Raw genomic sequence first — 20414 nt, forward strand, 5'->3', positions numbered from 1 at the left:
CTAAAAATATGGTAGATGCTAATGCTACAATCACAGTACATAATTCATACATTCACTCATTCAGTAATTTCCAGTCACAGTTTTGGAAGTGGCAATGAATGAAACAGACAAAAATCTCTTTCCTCACAGAGCTGACATTCTCATCATTATCCTAAGGAACCCAAGGGAACAATCATTTGGGGTCATAGAAATGGCTATTAGGAATCTTTGGAACATCAGCTATATATCAAAATGATTGAGTGAACATTGGAAGTAAAGCTACTTTTCAATTTATAACCTCATGTCCTTGAAGTAATGCATAGGGTATGCTTTGGTAGCAGCTTTCCACTATTAGGGTCCTTTTTGGAACCAGCCAGTTCCTAAAGCTGTCAATTTTCTCCACCTGCACCACCATGAGAAATAAATTCATTTAAAGCTAAATAAAGTAGAATGGTACAATTTGTCTCACTTGATTCAGTAGTAATGTCTTCAATTCTGTAGAGTATGTTAGATCAGAAGAGATTTTTCTTTCTTAAATGGAAGACTCTTAAGGATGTCGAACTTGTTTTTTCTGTTGTTCAGTCTTTCAATTCCAGTGTAATCCAAATGTGCCTTATCTATCTTCCTGATGCAAAGATATTTTCTCTAAGTTCCCCATAAATTAACTTTGGTGAAACATTCTAATGTAAGATAAACCGTATTTTCATAAAATGACATTATTATTACCGCTATTACTATTACTAAAGAGGCTAGATGTTTTAAGTGAGAAAAAACCACCTCCTCTTGCACCTTCGAGTTTTATTGTGAAATCAAACAAGATTGCTAATGAATGTGGAACATACTTTGATACCTCAAAATGCGAAAACCCTGTATACTCCTACAATTGATTGTATTCATATTGTTAATTTCAGTGGTCAGAGACCTACAAAGAAGTCTCTTCCTTTACAGCTCTCATAAAAACCACATTTCTTTGCATAGTTTTCATTTGTTACTGGATATTTTTCCCAAAAACACTTTATTGAATCCACTTATTCAGTGAATAATTATTGTGTCAGAACTATGCTGGGCACTAGAGAATTTTATTTAATTGTAATTTTTTTTTTTTTGGTTTTTGGGCTGTACTTGCAGCATATGGAAGTTCCTGGGCTAGGGGTTGAGTTGGAGCTGCAGCTGCTGGCCTACACAACAGTGATAGCAACAGAGTATCTTAACTGTGAATGTGACCTACACCACCGCTCATGGCAGTGCCAGATCCTTAACCTACCAGAATCTTAACCTACTGAATGAGGCCAGGGATTGAACCCACATCACTAACCTGCTGAACCACAAAGAGAATTTCCTGATTTATTAATTATTTTTGTAAATTTAATTTTTAATTTAAATTAGTTATAATGCTGTGTTAGTTTCATATGTACATCAAAATGATTCACTTATACATATACATATACCCATTCTTGTTCAGATTCTCTTCCCATGTAGGTTATTGCAGAATATTGAGTATAGTTCCTTATGCTATACAGTAAGTCCTTATTGGTTATCTGTTTTATAAATAGTAATGTGTATATGTTATTCCCAAACTCCTAATTTATCCCTCCATCCACATGTTTCCCCTTTGGTAACCATAAATTTATTTTCTATGTCTGTGAGTCTGTTTCTGTTTTATAAATAAGTTAATTTGTATAATTTTTTTAAATTCCACATATAAGTGATATCACATGATATTTGTCTTTCTTTGACTTACTTCGCTTATTACAATAATCTCTAGGTCCATCCATGTTGCTGCAAATGGCATTAGTACATTTTTTATGGTTGAATAATATTCCATTGGGTATATGTACCACATCTTCTTTATCCATTTCTCTGTTGATGGACATTTAGGTTGATTCCATTTCTTGGCTATTGTAAATAGTGCTGCAGTAAACAATGTGGTGTATGTATCTTTTTGAACGATGGTTTTCTGTCAATACATACCCAGGAACAGGATTGCTGGATCATATAGTAGTTCTACATTTAGTTTTCTGAGGACTATCCATATTATTTTCCATAGTGGTTGTACTTATTTCCATTCCCAACAACAGTGTAAGAGGGTTCCAACACTTTTCTCCACATCCTCTCTAGCATTTATTGTTTGTGAATTTTGATGATGGTTGTTCTGACTGGTGTGACTTAACACCTCATTGTAATTTTGATTTGCATTTCTCTAATAATTAGCAATGTTGAGCATCTTTCTATGTGTATTTTTCCATCTGTATATATTCTTTGGAGAAATGTCTATTTAGTTCTTCTGCCCATTTTTGATTGGGTTGTTTGATATTGATATGCATGAGTATATATGTTGGAGAGTAATCCCTTGGTTGCATCAACTAATTTTTTCTCCCATTCTGTGGGCTGTCTTTTCATTTTGTTTATGGTTTTCTTTGCTGTGCAAAAGTTTTCAGTTTATTTCCCATTTTTTCATTTTTGCTTTTATGTTCATTACTCTAGGAGATGGATCTGGGAAGATATTGCTATGATTTATGAAGGAGAATGTTCTGCCTATGTTTTCCTCTAAGAATTTTGTAGTATCAGATCGTATATTTAGGTCTTTAATCCATTTTGAGTTCATTTTTTGGTATGGTATTAGAGAGTGTCCTAATTTCATTCTTTTTCATATAGCTGTCCAGTTTTCACAGCACCACTCACTGAAAAGACTGTCTTCTCTCCATTGTATATTCTTGCCTCTTTTGTCATAGATTAATTGACCATAGGTATGTGGATTGATTTCTGGGATTCCTATTTTGTTCCATTGATCTATAGGTCTATTTTTGTGCCAGTACCATAGTATTTGGGTACTGTAGCTTTGCAATAGAGTCTTAAGTCAGGAAGCCTGATTCCTTTGGGTCTATTCTTCTTTTTCAAGATTGTGTTGGTTATTTGGGGCCTTCGCATTTCCATAAAAATTCTAACTTTTTGCCTAGTTCTAGGAAAAAAATCATTGGTAATTTGATAAGAATTGCATTTAATCTGTAGAATGCTTGAGTAGTATGGTCATTTGATGCTTCTAATCCAAGAATGCCATATATCTTTCTGTTTGTATCATCTTCAATTTCTTGCATCTGCTTATAGCTTTCAGAGTACAGATATTTTTCCCCTTTAGGTAAGTTTATTTCTAGGTATTTTATTCTTTTTGATGTGATGATAAATGGGGTTGTTTTCCTTAATTTCCCTTTCTGATCTTTTGTTGTTAATGTATAGAAATTTAAGTTTTCTGCATTAATTTTATATCCTGAAACTTTACTAAATTCACTGTTGAGCTCTAGTAGTCTTCTGATAGCATCTTTAGGATTTTCTAGGTATAGTATCATATCTACAAAAAGTGACAATTTTAATTCTTCTTTTCCAGTTTGGATCCTTTTCTGATTGCTGTGACTAAGTCTTGCAAAACAGTGTTGAGTGAAAGTGGTGACAGTGGAAATCCTTGTCTTGTTTCTGATCTTAGAGGAAATACTTTCAGATTTTCAATGTTGAGTATGATGTTAATTGTGGGATTTTCATATATAGGCTTTATTATGTTGAGGTGGGTACCATCTATGCCCACTTTCTGGAGAGTTTTTAACATAAATGGATATTGAATTTTTGTAAATGCTTTTCCTACATCTATTGAGAGGATCATACATTTTTTATTCTTCAATTTGTTAATGTGGTGTGTCACATTGATTGATTTGTGGAATTTGAAAAATCTTTGTATCCCTGAGGTATACCCCACTCGATCATGGTATATGATCCTTTTAATATATTTTTAGATTCAGTTTGATAGTATTTTGCTGAGGGTATTTGCATCTATGTTCATCAGTGATACTGCCCTGCAACTTTCTTTTTTTGTTGTATCTGTCTCATTTTAGTATTAGGGTGATTGTTGACTCACAGAATTAATTTGGAAGTATTACTTCCTCTGAAATTTTTTGGAAGAGTTTCAGAAATATAAGTGTTATCTCTACACTAAATGTTTGATAGAATTGACCTGTGAAGTTATCTTGTTCTGGAATTTTTTGTTAGAACTTTTAAATCACAGTTTCAGTTTCAGTACTTGAAATTGGTCTTTTCATATTTTTCCATTTCTTCCTAGGTCAGTCTTAAAAGATTATACCTCATAATTTGTCCAGTTTTTCTAAGTTGTACATTTTATTAGCATACAATTGCTTGTATTAGTCTTTTCTGGTCCCTTGTATTTCTGTGATGCCAGTTGTAAGTTTACCTTTTTCATTTATAATTTTATTGATTTTAGTCCTTTCCCTTTTTTTCTTGATGAGTCTAGCTAAAAGTTTATCAATTTTATCATTTCAAAGACCAGCTTTAGTTTCATTGATCTTTTCTATTTTCTTTGTCTCTATTTATTTCTGCTTTGATCTTTATGATTTCCATTCCTCTATTAAATTTAATCTTTGTTTGTTCTTTTTTTGCTACATCTATGGAATTCATAAGTTCCTGGGACAGGGATCCAATCCAAACTCCAGCTGCTACCCACACCACAGCTGTGGCAAGGCCAGTTCCTTAACCCACTGAACCAGGCCAGGGATCAAACCTGTGCCTCAGTAGTAACCTGAGCCACTACAGAGAAAATGCTGGATCTTTAACCTACAGCCCCAAAGGAACTCCCTGGGTTTTGTTTTTACTTTCTCCAGTTGCTTTAAATATAAAGTTAGGTTGATTTGAGATTTTTCTTGTTTCCTGAAATAGGATTGTATTGCCATAAACTTCCCTCTTACACTTGCTTTTGCTGCATTCCATAGGTTTTAGATCATCATGGTTTCATTGTCATTTGTTGCTAATTTGTTTTTATTATTTCTTCTTTGATGTCTTCAGTGTTTCCATTGGTTGTTTAGTAACATATTGTTTAACCTCCACATGTTTGTGTTTTCTACAGTATTTTTTTTTATGAAGTTGATTTCTAATCTTATAGTGTTGTGGTCAGAAAAGATGTTTTGATATGATTTCAATTTTGCTAAATGATCTGACCTGGAGAATGTTCCATGTGCACTTGAGAGGAATGTATATTCTGCTGCTTTGGGATAGGATGTTCAGTAAATATTAAGTTCATCTGGTCAAATGTGTCATGAAGTCCTGTGATTCTCTATTGATTTTTTTGATGTGTCCATTGCTATAAGTGGGATATTATTGTGCCCTGCTATTATTTTTATTATCTGTGCCTCCATTCTTTTTCTGAGATCTTAGACCAAGTTTACTATCATTACTCTAAATTATTTTTCAGGTAGATTGCCTATCTCCACTTCACTTAGTTGTTCTTCTTGAATTTTATCTTGTTACTTCATCTAGAACATATTGCTCTGCTATCTCATTTTGTCTAACTCTCTGTGTGGTTGTATCCTTTCCATAGGCTGCAGGATCATAGTTCCTTGTTTCTGATGTCTGCCCCCTGGTGGGTAAGTTTGGTCCAGGGTCTTGTGCAGGCTTTCTGATGTGAGGGACTGGTGCCTGCTCTCTGGTAGAGGGGGCTGGTTCTCATCCCTCTCTTGGGCAGAACCATGTCCAGGGGTATGTTTAGAGGTGGCTGTGAGCTCAGGATGATTTTAGGCAGCTTATTTGCTGATGAGCAGGGCTGTGTTCCCACCCTGTTGGTTGTTTGGCCTGAGGCATCCCGTACTGGAGTCTGTAGGCTGTTGGCAGGTCTTGTTGCCAAAATGGCAACCTATGGTAGAACTCATGCCAATGAATATTCATTGGGACTTCTGGCACAGGTTTCCTTGTCCCCAAGGTGAGCCATAGTTAACCTCCATTTCCCCAGGAGACCCTCCAAACTTGCAAGTAGTTCTAGCCAGGTTCCTATGGAGTCACTGCTTTGCCGTGGGTCCCAGTGCATATGAAATCTTGTGTGCCCCCTCCAAGAGTGGACTCTGTTTCCCCCAGTCTTGTGGAGCTCCTGCACTCAAGCCTCACTGGCCTTAAAAGCCAAATGATCTGGGTGCGTCTCCTCCTGATGCCAGACCCCCAATTTGAGGAATCTGCTATGAGGCTCAGAACTATCATTCATATGGGAGAATTTTAGCAATAAATTATTTTGCAGTTTGTGAGTCACATACTAAGTGGGTATGGGATTTGATTATATCCTGAAAGTGCTCTTCCTATCATATTATTATGGCTTCTTGCCTTTGGGTGTATGATATATTTTGCCCTAGGTTCCAGTCTTTTTTGTGATGACTGTTCAGCAGTTAGTTGTGATTTTGATATTTTGATGAAAGGAAGTGTCTTCAAGTTCTTCTACTTTGCCATCTCTTCTTCTCATTGTTGGCTGTAAAGAAATTGACATACAAAATCATCCTCATCAAATGAAGGCAAGAGAAAATAAAGGTCACTATATTGAAGTCTTGTAATTCTATGATAGACATTTTATACTTTAGCTATAGTTCTAGTCCAGTTTTCATTGTTTTTAGGATATCACCTTTCCACAGTGCTTCTTAAACTATAATGTGTATGGAATATTTTGGAATTCCTGTTGTGGCTCAACAGATTAAGGACACAATGTTGTCTCTATGAGAATGTGGGTTCAGTACTTGACCTCACTCAGTGGGTTGGTGATCCAGCATAGGCATAAGCTATGGCATAAGTTGTAGATGTGGTTCAGATCTGGTTTTGCTGTGGCTGTAAATGTAGGCTGCAGCTGCAGCTCTGATTTGACCCCTGGTCTGGGAACTTACATATGCCACAGATGCAGCAGTAAAAATTTTAAAAACAACATATGGAATAATCTGAGTAGCATGTTAAAATTGTGATTCCTGGGTCCTAGAGAAATTCAGCATATCTGAGAATCTGAAATTTCACAAAGACCAGGTGTTTTGGGAGCTAGTGAAATCACTTGGAAAAAGAGTTACTTTGGGACCTTTCCCTTTTGTGCAAGCCTTCTCCAAGCAAAGGTCATATAAGTGATTTTTTTTTTTTTTTAACTCTCACACCTGTTTATCTCAATGCAGTGCTCTCAGGATTGCCAGCTGGGATTTACCAGGTCCATCTTTATTTCCTTACCTTAACTTGAAGTAATCTTCTGTAGAGAAATGCTGACCTTGCTGCAATCAGTTGTACCTAGTCTCCTGAGAATGACACCAAAGACTTTGCCTTGCCCAAAGACTGAGTCTCATGGTGGTACTATCTGGAAGAAGATGATGAGAGAATGCTTCTCTCGTGGTATGATAAAAGAATGCTTTTAAACAAGGTGTTTAGTTGAAACACCAGTTAGGACCTACCTACCTATAGGAGAGTACTTTACAAGTACCAATCATTTAACCTTCATTAACAAATCCATAAAGCAGGTGATGTTTTTAACATTCATTGCACAGATTTTGATACTGAGGCTTAGTAATTTTCCCAGCAACACACAGCTACTAGGTAGTAGATCAGGGATATGAAGTCAGGTGGTCTGGTTCCAAGATATGGTGGCTATAATTACTATACAATGCTGCCTTTCCCTTAGTCAAAAGAACATCCTGTGGTCCTTTTGCTACCACCATTCATATCGGTATGACTTCCAGTGAGTTACATGACCAAAAATCATCTCAAAATGAAAAAAAAGCAATACAAACACTAATAGGATAGATTGAGGTATATTTTCAAATCAAAGGTATATTTTTAACTTCAAATTACAGGAAATTTCTAGCAAATCAAAGAGTCAGTAGACATATGACAACACATAGTAACATACCGCATGTTCTCAGAAGGGAAGATAACAATTCCTTTTACTTTTTTTTTTTTTTTTTGAAATATAGGATACTGCATGAAGAGCATGAATTTTTGAATCAGAAAGATCAAGCTTCTAATTCTGACCTGTAATTCACTTGCTCAATGATTTGTGGCGGTTTGCTTATCTTAATTAATTCTCAGCCTATATGAAATGGACATGACAATAGAAATTTTGGTTAATATTATATGAGATAATTATGTGAAGGGTTCAATAATAAGTTCCCATTTTATGGTATTATTATTATTATTAGCAGTAATTATTGTTATGATTAGTAGTGATACATTTAATACACTTAAAATGTTTAGCCAGAATATTTTTGCTAGAATGAATACATTATAAAAGTTGACTTGCTGTTGAACCTTCCTTTTTTGACATCATGACTATAAAATGTTTACTCCCCTCCTTTGAGATGATGTCTTCTGAGATGGGCTCATTTATCTTTACCAGGTGATCAGCCCAACACTCCTCAACTGCTGGCCCCAGCCTCACGCCTGCGGGAGAGCACTGAACTCTTTCAGTCAGATGAGATGCGTCCTGCTAATGATCCCAAGGAGAGAGCTCCCATCCGTGTGCGGATGCTGAATGACATTCTCCAAGACATGGAGAAGAGCTTCCTGGTGCAGCATGCACCACCAGGATTTTATAGGTAGGATGTGTGCTCAAAATTGGTATTTATATGCCCCTCAATTAAATATTTGTGTTTAACTTTCAGAATATTTACCTTAGGTGAACATAATATTTTTTTAATGTGAAGCAGTTATTATATCTACAACTTCAGAACCATTCTCCTCATCCCAAACTTCAACTACATAAATAGGGAATAAAGAAAAGTTTTTAGATATAGATAGTATCTATAATTGATAGAAATATACTTTCTTGAGTGAATCAGGAGATAAGTGCATGTTAGTCTGCCCTAGTAAGTCCACTTCTAGAAGACTGTGTTTAATTTACAGGGAAGAATGGAATTTAGATTAATCTTGAAACAACCAGGGAATTGGGCTTATTTAGAGAGTCACAATAGAGTGACTTCTGAAAATGTTTTAAAAATTTTAGCAAATATTAAAAAAACTTCATATAGAAGAGGGATTCAATTTAGGCTTTTCATGGATGATACCCTTGAAGGTAACAGAGACGAAGATCAGCCACCTCAAATTAAAAACATTTACCCTGATGAGATTATATTCCAGTGGTGGGGATGGGGAAACAGAAAGAACAAGGTAATTAAGTAAAACATAGTCTGTGGTAGGTGTAATAACTGCTAAAGAGAAGAATTAAACCATGTTATTAAAGCTAGCATTATTAAAAAGTCTTTATAAAAGTAGGTAGCTTATATATTTAGAATGTATTATAAAAGTTCTATTTCTTTTTAACTTATGAAAAATTCATAAATTAGTATCATACATTAAGGATATAATTTTAAATATGATGATGTAGTAAACTCTTTCCCCTTTTGCCTTTCTTAGCACTTGTACTAGATATAGAAGACCCCTCTAAGTATATGGTCTGAGTATGTATCTAGTAAATTTATTATCCCTGTAGTAATTTTTATGGACTTAATTTACTTTATCATACAGTTTGGATAGAAAAGTAAATATCTGCCTTTCCTTGAGTTAACAATGATTAAGCAAGTGATGTTTTTTCTTGTTATATGATTATAGCACATTTTGTATTCCAGTGTGCAGGGCCCAAAATGTTGATTATAATGTTTTAACTCATTTAAAAAACTTTAAAATTTGAATCTTATAGTTCAATATTTTGGCATTACTTTAAACTATTACATATCTGCCATTCTTCTCTTTGACTGTATTAATTCACATATATGCCAACTGTGCAGGTAGATTAAATAGTTGATTTATCTGACTGACCTTTATTCCAAGATTGTCATGAATTTTTACTTTATTTCTGAAATACATGACAAATCATTCTACTCGATGTTTTCTCTTGGTTGAGAGTTCACATTTCTAAATAATATTGATGCAAAAATTTCAAAATTGCAGTAGACTTTCCATTCTCAATTCTTGCAAGTTCCTCCTTGATGTTAGAGGAAATGTTTGAAATAAAAATGTGAATGTTACAGGATGATAGAGTTTAGGAAAATGGAAAAAAATCATTTATAATGATTATTATTTGGAGAAAAGATAAAATTATTAATTGCATTGTACGAAAGAACATTTGGTGACTAGGGTTCAATTTTTTTTAAATGTTAAACAGGCTTTAGAGGTGTTATTCATATAAGAATCATAGTCTTCAAACCGATGGTGTTATGACAATTCTCATCAAATATGCAAGGAGGACGTCAAAAGTGATTTGCCTTTTAAGAGTGTTTTTGAGAGAAGTTCACTGTATGAAGTCAAATGTTGGATTTGGAATTTTGATCACATCCCAAAGGATATTGCCTCAAAACCAAAGTTCCACTAAACATTGAAATGTATTATTTTTGAAATATTTTAAAGAATTTTCTCTATTATCTGGCATAAGAAGATCCAAAGATTTCAAGTCCTAAGATGTTACATCAAACACTGATTGTCATTCTCATAAGTAAATCCTCATTGAACACTGCTCTGTGCCAGCATATTGAGGGAAACTGGCAATATAAATTCCCTACCTTCAAGGAGTTTAATTCAGGAGGTAAAAAAAATGTGGAAACCATAATTTCAATAAATTTCCAGAGTAATTTCCACAAGTGCCAAATGAATGCTACAGGTAAGAAGTGCAGTTGAGATTCAGTGAAGAGAGAAAAAATCATATTATGGCTGTCAAAAGAGAATTTATAGGAAAAGGGAGAAATTTATCTGGGCTTGAAGGAATGGTAGGATGCCCAATAAATTAGGGAGTGCTAGAGACTGAATGTTTGCGTCCTCCCAAAATTCCTATGTTAAGACCTAATGGTGGTATTTGAAGGTGGGGCTTTTGGGAGACAATAAGGTCACAAGGGCAGAACCCTCATTCATGGGATTAGCACCCTTATTGAAGAGACCTCAGAGAGCTCTATCACCCCCTCTGCCATGTGAGCCCAGAGCCATCCAATGGACCGTGGCTCAGGCCCTCACCAGACACCAAATCTGCTGGTATCTTGAACTTGGACTTCCCAGACTACAAAACCATGAGAAATAAATTTGTATAGTTTCTCAGCTACTCAGGCTAGACTGTTCCATTGTAGCAACCCAGCTAACTCAAGGGGCATTACCAGGGGAGGATAGTGTGAAGAAAGACACAAAACAGAGGTTGTGTGTGGTATGCTGGGCATTGAAGAATAGCAAGTGGACTAATTTAAATGGTTATTTGGTTCATGATTATGGAGAGGCAGGAAGGAAACAAGTTGCAAAGTCCCTTAAGTGTTCTGCTGAGAGGTTTAGCCTTTATTTTTTACACAAAAGAAGCCATGAAGTAATGTATGTTAGGTTTATCTGGTGCTCCAGAGAGTGAACCCTGGAGTTGCAAAGTCAGGAAGACAATGAGCATAAAAAAGGTATGGATGCTGAGAACATGATTTGGCATGTTGGAGTCAGGAATGAAGAGCAAAGAGCAATTTGGGAGATGGTGTTAAGGAAGAAGAGAAGAATTTAGAGAGTAAGTAAGATGGGATCTTTTTGGGCTCACACAGAGGTAGGCAGATGAAGCAGGGTTGAGTAGTGGCAAGCGTCTGCTCTCTGCCCATTTCTCCAGCCAGTTAGTCAAGGCACACAGCAGCTCTGGCTCGCCATGTAATTGTATGATAATTTGTTTATAAAAATAATTTCTAAAGATTTTCCAGGCCTAAAATTCTGATCCAATGCGCATTCACTATATTAAGCGTCACAATCTTTACAGTCAAGGGGAATTCTTCTAACCTTGAGTGAGTGGGGCTGTGATAGACTGTTGTGGCATAATAAAAAGCTGCAAAATGCACCAGAGGTACTAAGCCTGGTTGGCAGTGGAAAGCAGATGATATGTAATATATGATCAGACACTATCGAAGTGAATGTGTGTTGAAAACTACAAAGCATTGCAAAAATATTACTACTAACAAAATCCAGCAATGTAAAATCTGACTTGGTGCACCTTAGTCGGGAGGGGATTATGTATTTCCTGAAGAATTCTGAATCTTTTCTCTCCCTCCTTCCTTTGCTATGATTCTAATATGCTCTGCTCTACTGCTTCAGGGGACTGGCATATCTAGGGATGAGGTCTTGTGGCATTTGTGTTTTGTTTTTGGGTTACTTTTAACTCCATAAGTTATTACTCTGCAAAGGCTGAGTAAGTGGTATTACACAATGACCTATGCATTCTCCACAGACACATATATTTCTATAAAATATAGTAGTTTTAGATTTAGAGAAAAATTAAGCAGAATGTACAGAGTTCTCATATAATCCCTTACAGACAGTCCTCTCATTTTCCAACACATAATTCCCCTAGTACTAACATTTTACATTACTGTAGTCCATTTTTTACAGCTGATGAGCCAATATTGATACATTATTAACTTAAATTCATAGTTTAGGTTAGTGCTTATTTTTTTTAAATTCTGTGGATTTTGACAAATGTATAATGGCATGTATGCACCATTTCCATATCATATTAGAATATTTTAGAATATTTTCACTGCCCTAAAAAAATCTGTGTTCCATCCATTCATCTTTCCCTCCGTCCTCCCTGAGCCTCTGGCAATCGTTGATCTTTTTACTGTCTCTACAGTTTTGCTGTTTCTAGAATGCCATATAATTTGAATCATACAGCATGTAACCTTTTCACATTGACCTTATCACCTCATAATATGAATTTGTTTTCTGCGTATTAATTTCTATCACTGAATAATATTCCATTGTACAAATATACCAGTTTATCCATTCACTTATTGAAGCATATCTTAGTTGCTTTCAAATTTTTTGCAATTATGAGCAATTATATACATTCATGGGCAGAATATTGTGTAGATGTACATTTTCAACTAATTTGGGTAAATTTCAAGGAGTAAAACTGCTGGATCATATAATAAGCCTACAAGTAATTTTGCAAGAAACTGCCAAACTGTCTCCCAAAGTGGTTACACTATTGTGCATTCCCTCCAGCAATGAGTAAGACTTTTGGTTGCTCTACATCCTCATAAGCATTTGTTGTTATAAGCTGTAGATTTTAGTCATTTGAATAGGTTTGTATTGGTATCCCATTGTTTTAACTTGCAATTCCCTAATGACACCTGATGTTCAGCATTTTTTATATGCTTATTTTCTATCTGTATATCTTCTTTCGTGAGGTGTCTAGCTCTTTCACCTATCTTCTAAATTGAGTTATTTGTTTTTCTTATTGTTGAATTTTAAGACTTATTTTTATATTTTGGATGCCAATCTTTTATCAGATACATATGTTGCAAATATTTTCTCTCAGTCTATGGCTTGTCTTTTCATTCTCTTAGATTGCCTGTTGCAGAAGTTTTAAATTTTAATGAAATCCCACTTATTTTTTTTTTTTCATGGATTGTGCTTTTGCTATAGTACTTAAAAATCCATCATCAAACCTAAGGGCACCTATATTTTCTCCTATGTTGTCTTCTGGGTGTTTTATAGTTTTGTATTTTATATTTAGTTTGCTTATCCATTTTGAGTTAATTTTTGTGAAAGTTGTAGATTCATTGTTTTTGCATGTGGATGTCTTGTTCTGGTACCATTTGTTGAAAAGACCACTCCTTCTCATTGAATTGCCTTTTACAATCAGCAGTTCATTAGTCCATAGTGGACTAGCTTTCAGAATTAAGAATACCATGTGATCATAATATGTAGGAAGACACATATTATTTATAAATGTGAGAAGGAAGTTTGATTTGGGATTTATAAAAGTGGGAAGGGAGTTTGAGTAGAAACACTTGTCTTTTACTATTAATGTGACTTTTATCAAGCTAATTAACAACTCAGGATCAGTTTTTTTGTTTCTGAAATAGAAAATCTCAAATGACTAATAATAAACATATAAATTTAGAAAAAAAAACATAAAATTAGATAAAATGAAGGTAAAATGTAAGAAGATAATTTATAAGCTATAGAATCCTATATAAATATTACAAAATAAAAGTAACTTGTATATCACTCTGGTTTTATTTATGTTCTAATAATGTTCTGATGCCAAAGCTGCTCCCCCACACCTCACTAAGCCAAGAAAGAAATATTTAAAAATCCAATGACACAGGTTCTTTTCCCCCCCAGGTCATTGAGGTGTGGTATTTCTTTCATTTTTAATTTTTAATACAAACCATCTTCCTTTCAACATTATCTAAAAAGCTTGCCTAGACATCCCACAGAAAATATAGAGTACTGGGGGGGAATGGAATTAAGTATGCAGTTTTTACAAAGAGTAAATATAATATTTGAGCAGCATTAGCTTCAAATATAAAAGTGGAAACTCTAAATGCTAATGCTTTCCAGTAGGAAAATCTTCTCAAACCATTTTCTATAGGTGTTTAGGAAACGCTATTGCAAACATCATAGTTTTCTAGGACAGATTTTCTCACATTTTAAGTTTTCAAGTTTGAACCACTTTTTTAGATTTTGGCACCAGCCGTTTCATGCTTGAAATTTACTATGAATATGCATTTCTCTAGCTTATTTCAGCAAATTTCAGCAGAATTTCTGGCCTTGTCACACATCGTTGCCATGCTTAAGGGGATGTGTTTTTGAGGCTGTTATGTCAAGTGCCTCTATACCAGCCTAGGAAGTCTTAAAAATGGGAGAGCACTAATTATTTCTATCTCTTTTATTTAGTGTCTGGACCAAACTGCTCAGACATAAAAAGATCTTGGATTTTAAACTTATAGTGTATCAGTAGAAAGAAAATCATGGGATATTAAAATTCCTTTCAGGAGTTCCCGTCATGGCGCAGTGGTTAATGAATCCGACTAGGAACCATGAGGTTGCGGGTTCGGTCCCTGCCCTTGCTCAGTGGGTTAAGGATCCGGCGTTGCCAGGAGCTGTGGTGTAGGTTGCAGACGTGGCTCGGATCCCGCGTTGCTGTGGGCCCTGGCGTAGGCCAGCGGCTACAGCTCCGATTTGACCCCTAGCCTGGGAACCTCCATATGCCGCGGGAGCGGCCCAAGAAATAGCTAAAAAGACAAAACAAACAAACAAACAAAAAATAATAAAATTCCTTTCAGCAAAAAAAGGTGATTGGCTGGCAAAGGTTTTCTATTGCTAGGCAACTCCAGTATATGAGTGCAAAATATATCAAAATCACCTTGCATTCATACACTGGGATATATCACCTGCATCAAACCCCAAGTTTAGTCTCTCTACACATTTAAAGAGAGAGCAGTTGAACAGTAATGCTACTAAAGGTTTCCCATCCTCCGCAATATGATTATACCCCCCCCCACCACACACACACACATTCTTTTCCTCTCTCTCTCTCTACTGCACTATTAACTGGAGTTAGGTGGTATTATGGGGTAATTTTACCAAAAGATAGGAAATTTGGTGTGGTTTTGAGGAAGAAAATAAGAGATCCATGCATTGCATTTGTATTGCAGTGGCTTTGATTGGAGGGTGTGGCGAACTGAGAAGGAAGCCCATGTGAACCAATGTTTAATATTGGTTTCTAAGTCAAAATGGGACATGGGAAAGTCAACATCCTCAAGCACCAGCATGCAAAATAAATTAAAGGCTAATTATTACCTTTAAAACAAAACTATTAGTTTTAGAGCAATACTTTCCTACTGTTCTCACTAAACACCTAATAGTTCATCTATACCATGGTTAAGTAGTCCTTTACACATAGTATTTCAGCTATACCATGATTAGGTAGTCCTTTAGAGGCTATCTAAGCAACCACACTTATAATATTGCCTTTGGAAGACACTTTTGAGTTCCAAACAATGGCTTTAATGAGGGGTTTGGGAAAAACACCCATTTGTTATTTGAATGAGTCCATGAGCATATGTGTAGGTCTCTGGCTTGGTGTCCTTATGAAATCAGGTTCATAATAAAGGAGGTCCTTTCCAAGATAGCTAGAATGGCCTTGTGGAAAGTTCAGGGGGCAGTTTCAAGCCAATCCAAGCCAAGTCAATTTTTTGTTAGCATCCTTAAAAAGCAGGAAAATAGCAGTGTAAATGTCAAGGTGCTTCTGCCTTGAGCCAAGAATAAACAGAGCAAGCAATCCATTAAAAGTACTTTTCAAATACATAAGCTCCCAAAACTTTGCTTTTGAAAGATATTAGAACTGGTTTACACCTAGGCAATCAATGACATTAGACTCAACTATTAAAAAATACATTTTTCAATGACTTTATGATCAGGTTTCCAGCTATGTATTCTCTACATATATTTGATTTTAAAAATTTTAAGACATCAAGACCCAAACAACCAAAAAGCATTTCAGAATAACAGTGATCTCATTATACAATTTTCATGGTGTTTTAATTAGAGTTAGTTATATAAGCACTAACAGAACCTTATGTTCACTGTTTGATGGGGATAATAACTACTTTGTTCCAGTTGTACTTTCCCTTTCAGTGAGGTGTGGGTGGTCTGAATGGAGCTAAAATCCCACCATTATTTCTCTTGTCATTAATTCTATCAGCAATGCCTCTGATTTCTTTAGACTATGAAAAAAATAACTAGTGATTAAGAATTATCATAATGCTTTAAAAATGTTTTAATAGCGACCACTTGCACAAAAGACTGTGTATGAATGTAGAATTTTGTAATGTACACAATGTAACATTTCTAAAGGAGGACTGAAGAGCTGGCTCATATACAAGATTTTTATAATGCTGATCATTACATACATCCCCTTTTACCCTTTTATAAATAAACATATGTATTAGCTTTATAATTATATACCCCTTTTATATTTTTTAAGTTTCTACTTCTAAAAGGAGCAAAAAGCTCCCCAAATTTAAAAGAAACCAAATTAATATACTGAAATCTCATTCTTTCTTTTAATACCTCATTTTGTTATAATTAAAACAAAGAGTATATACCATTGTGACAAACAATGTTCACCACATTTTGATGTTACTGAAACACTTCTTTAAAAAATTTCAATTGACAGTGACCTCTTTATTAGGCTAATTAGTTTGCTATCCAATCTGCTAGGATCAAAATAGAAATCCATGTGTTCATAGCTGTTTGGATTTCATAAAAATATCACTTTCAGGTGTGAGGTTTCATCTAAAGAGAGAAACACGTACTTTTGCCATACTTGCAAGTCAAGACACATTGCCAGTATGAGGGTGAATTATGAATTTATAGTGTATTTAATAATTTTAACAGTAATAGTAATAACAGTACTTTCACAGAAGAGGATTTACTTTGTACATCAGGCACTATGCTGTACATTTTCATATGTTATCTGTAACCCTTCTAATAAAATTGCAAAATTTGTCTTATTATCCCATTTATAGAATTAAGAAAATTGAAGCTTAGAAAAGGTTAATGTGTGGCAGAAAAGGGATTCAAACCTGGCTTGATTTTATCTAAAACCATTGCTCTTTCTACTAGGCATTCTGCATATGCTTGATCCTTATCCCTAGTCTGCTCAGAAATCACCAATAAATTTAGATTTGGGTGCAAATGTAGCCACATAGTAAATAGGTTCAATTTTCATAAAAACTTAAGTTTCATTTAAGAACATATGAAATGTAAATTACAGAATTAAAATACAGAATGCAAATGTAGAATTACATCCTCTAATGTTTGTCAAAGCACATTATTTAGGCACCAAATTGATCCCTAATTCTGGAAAAAAAGAGATATGCCCTGTTATCAATCAATAAAATTATCTTGTCCCAAACTGCTGCCTATCTTTTCATGTTTCCATAAATATTAGATGCAATTAAAAGGAGAGGGACTTTTATATGATAAATCTCATATATCAATGTTAGAAATGCTTTTGCATAATTAGTAAAGTAACAAAACCTAGTTGCAGACATTATGAATTTTATGTTTAAATTATATTCATGACCACTTTTTTAGTAGCTTCACAGTCAGAAGATAAAAAGGGAATTAAAAAGAGCCAAGGTGAATAAAATACTATCAAAAACCAATAAGAAAAGCATAGAATATAATAATATCATGAAAAAAAAAATTTAATTCTTTGGCACTAATCAGACCTTGGCTATTGGACTGATGCCTATGGGTTGAGTGATACTTTGTTTCTTTTATTTCCTTTGAATTTTGTATTAGTTTTATTATTTTTCTTATCTGTAAATTAGAAATAAGTACCACTTTTTCAAAAATTTATCTAAAATTGCTATGATTTCCTTCCATTTATTAATTTAGCAAATACTTAGTGTCCACTAAATGCCAGAAATACACTAGGCACTATGAATACAATACTCAGAAAATAAATATCAACCTTACCCTTGTGGATTTTGCTCTTTAGTGGGGAGAAACAAAATAAGTAAACAACCAAATACATATGTAATTACAATCTTCAAAAATGTATAGAAGTAAAGAAACAGGACTTTTTCTTGTAACGTGGCCAAACTGATTGGGATGAGCAATTTGGTTTGAGATTAGATTTAGACAAGGACCTATAGATCATAAAGAAGGAGGTTAAGATTTTTTTCAGTGCATTCGAAGTCTGATTCTAAGAAGAGGGTAACAATTTTATCTAACTATCATGTGTCCATCAATCCATCCCTGTCTGCTGTGTGGAAAAGTAATTCTAGAAGTAATGAATAAAATGGACATATTGAAAATTATGTAATAGTTTAATTATCTAAGTGGATCAGAGTTCTCCAGAGGAAAAAAAAACCAATCAGATGAAAAAATGGATATATGGTTGGATAGATAGATAGATAGATAGATAGACAGACAGACAGATAGACAGACAGATATGTAGACTTAAATGAATTGATTCCTGTGATGTGGAGGTTGGCAAGTCCAAAATCTGTAGGGCGGGAAGCTTGAAAATCAGGGAAGAGTTAATTCTGCACTCTTTGTATGAAATTTGTAAGGTAAGCAGCGAGCTGGGAATTCCGGATGTATTTCTATACTATTCTCCTTAGGCAGAATTCCCTTTTCTCCATGAAAATTCACTTTTTGCTCTTAAGAACCTCAACTAATTGGATGAATCCTAGTCACGTTACCAGGAACAATTTTCTTTAATGTCAACTGATTTTAAATTTTAATTACATATGCAAAGTGCCTTTATAGCAACATACAGATCAATGTTTGACCAAATAAATGGAAGGATAGCCTTGCCAAGTTGACACATAAAATTAATCATCACCAGAGATCATATTGATAGAAATATGAATGGAGAGAAGATCATTTTGAAGTATTTTGGAGGTACAATCTATAGAACTTGTTGATGAATTAGATAAATAGGTAAAGAAGAGGGGAGAAAACATGAATTCTAGGTTTCTCTCATGAGCAATAGCTTTAACAGTTGTGATGTGTACAAAAAGAGTTTCTCAGTTTTCTAATATGGATTATGCTGATTTAAACTGAAATAATATGGCTAAAATAATATGTCCTATCTTTCTAAAACTATTTCAAAAAATTCATAGGAAAAGAATACTTCTGAACTCATTCTATGATGCCATTAGCATCCTGATACCAAAGTCAGACAAAGATACCACACAAAAAGGAAATTATGGGCTGATAACATTGATGAATATAGATGCAAAAAATATCAACAAAATACTAGCAAACCAAGTCTGACAGTACATTAAAAGGATCATACACCATAATCAAGTAGGATTTATCTCAGGGATGCAAGAGTTTTTCAATATCTACAAAGCTACCCGCAATGGTATAACACACTAAAAATTGAAGAATAAAAACCATATGAGGACAACTTCCTCTTCAAAAGTCAGAAAAGCCCAGTTCAGCTGCATTCAGAGCTTTAAAAAAATCTGAATTTATTATACATTCAAATTTATTAAGGCTTTTTTGAAATTTGGTGTTTATTGTGCCCTCTAAATTTGGCTAAGTTTCATCAACCTTAAAAAAATATGATCATCTCAGTAGAGGCAGAAAAAGCTTTAGGTAAAATTCAACATCCACTCATAATAAAAATTCTAGAGAAAGTAGGCCCGGAGTGAACATACCTCAACACAATAAAGTCCATATATGAGAAACACAGCTAACATAATACTCAATGTTGAAAAGCTGAAAGCATTTCATCCACAATTAAGAACAAGACAAAGATGTCCACTGCCTTCACTTTTTTTTTCTTGTTTTTGGGGCTGCATCTGTGGCATATGTAAGTTCCCAGGCTAGGGGTCAAATCAGACCTGCAGCTGCCAGCCTACACCACAGCCTAGTAAAGCTGGATATGAGCCTCATCTACAACCTACACCACAGCTTGCAGCAATGATGAATCCTTAATCTACTCTCTTCACTTTTATTCAGTATAATTTTGCAAGTTGTAGGCAGAGCAATCAGAGAAGAAAAAGAAATAAGAGGATCCAAATTGGAAAAGAAGAATTAAAACTGTCACTCTTTGCAGATGACATGATACTAAACATAGAAAATCCTAACTACGCTACTAGAAAACAATGAATTTGGTAAAGTTGCAGTATACAAAATTAATACATAGAAATTTCTTACATTTCTTTTTTTTCTTTTTTCTTTCTTTTTTCTTTTTTTTCTCCTTTTTGCTATTTCTTGGGCCGCTCCCGTGGCATATGGAGGTTCCAGGCTAGGGGTCTAATTGGAGCTGTAGCTGCCAGCCTATGCCAGAGCCACAGCAATGCAGGATCCGAGCTGTGTCTGCAACCTACACCACA

At 34.7% G+C, this 20414-nt stretch overlaps 1 protein-coding gene across 12 annotated transcripts in view; it reads left to right on the forward strand.

Annotated features, from left to right (window-relative positions):
• NAALADL2 (N-acetylated alpha-linked acidic dipeptidase like 2) overlaps nucleotides 1-20414 on the forward strand; it is a 1365504-nt gene that overhangs the window by 1296376 nt on the left and 48714 nt on the right. For all 12 annotated transcript variants that reach the window (XR_002338111.1, XM_021071192.1, XM_021071188.1 and 9 more), the window contains one exon: nucleotides 8156-8354. Coding sequence is in view for 11 of the 12 variants with exons in the window: in XM_021071192.1 (XP_020926851.1) it covers nucleotides 8156-8354 (199 nt within the window). In the remaining variant the exon portion in view is untranslated. The remainder of the gene's footprint in view (nucleotides 1-8155; nucleotides 8355-20414) is intronic.

The sequence above is a fragment of the Sus scrofa genome, chromosome 13 (genome assembly GCF_000003025.6).
Source record: "Sus scrofa isolate TJ Tabasco breed Duroc chromosome 13, Sscrofa11.1, whole genome shotgun sequence".
In the NCBI taxonomy this organism is placed as follows: Eukaryota; Metazoa; Chordata; class Mammalia; order Artiodactyla; family Suidae; genus Sus; species Sus scrofa.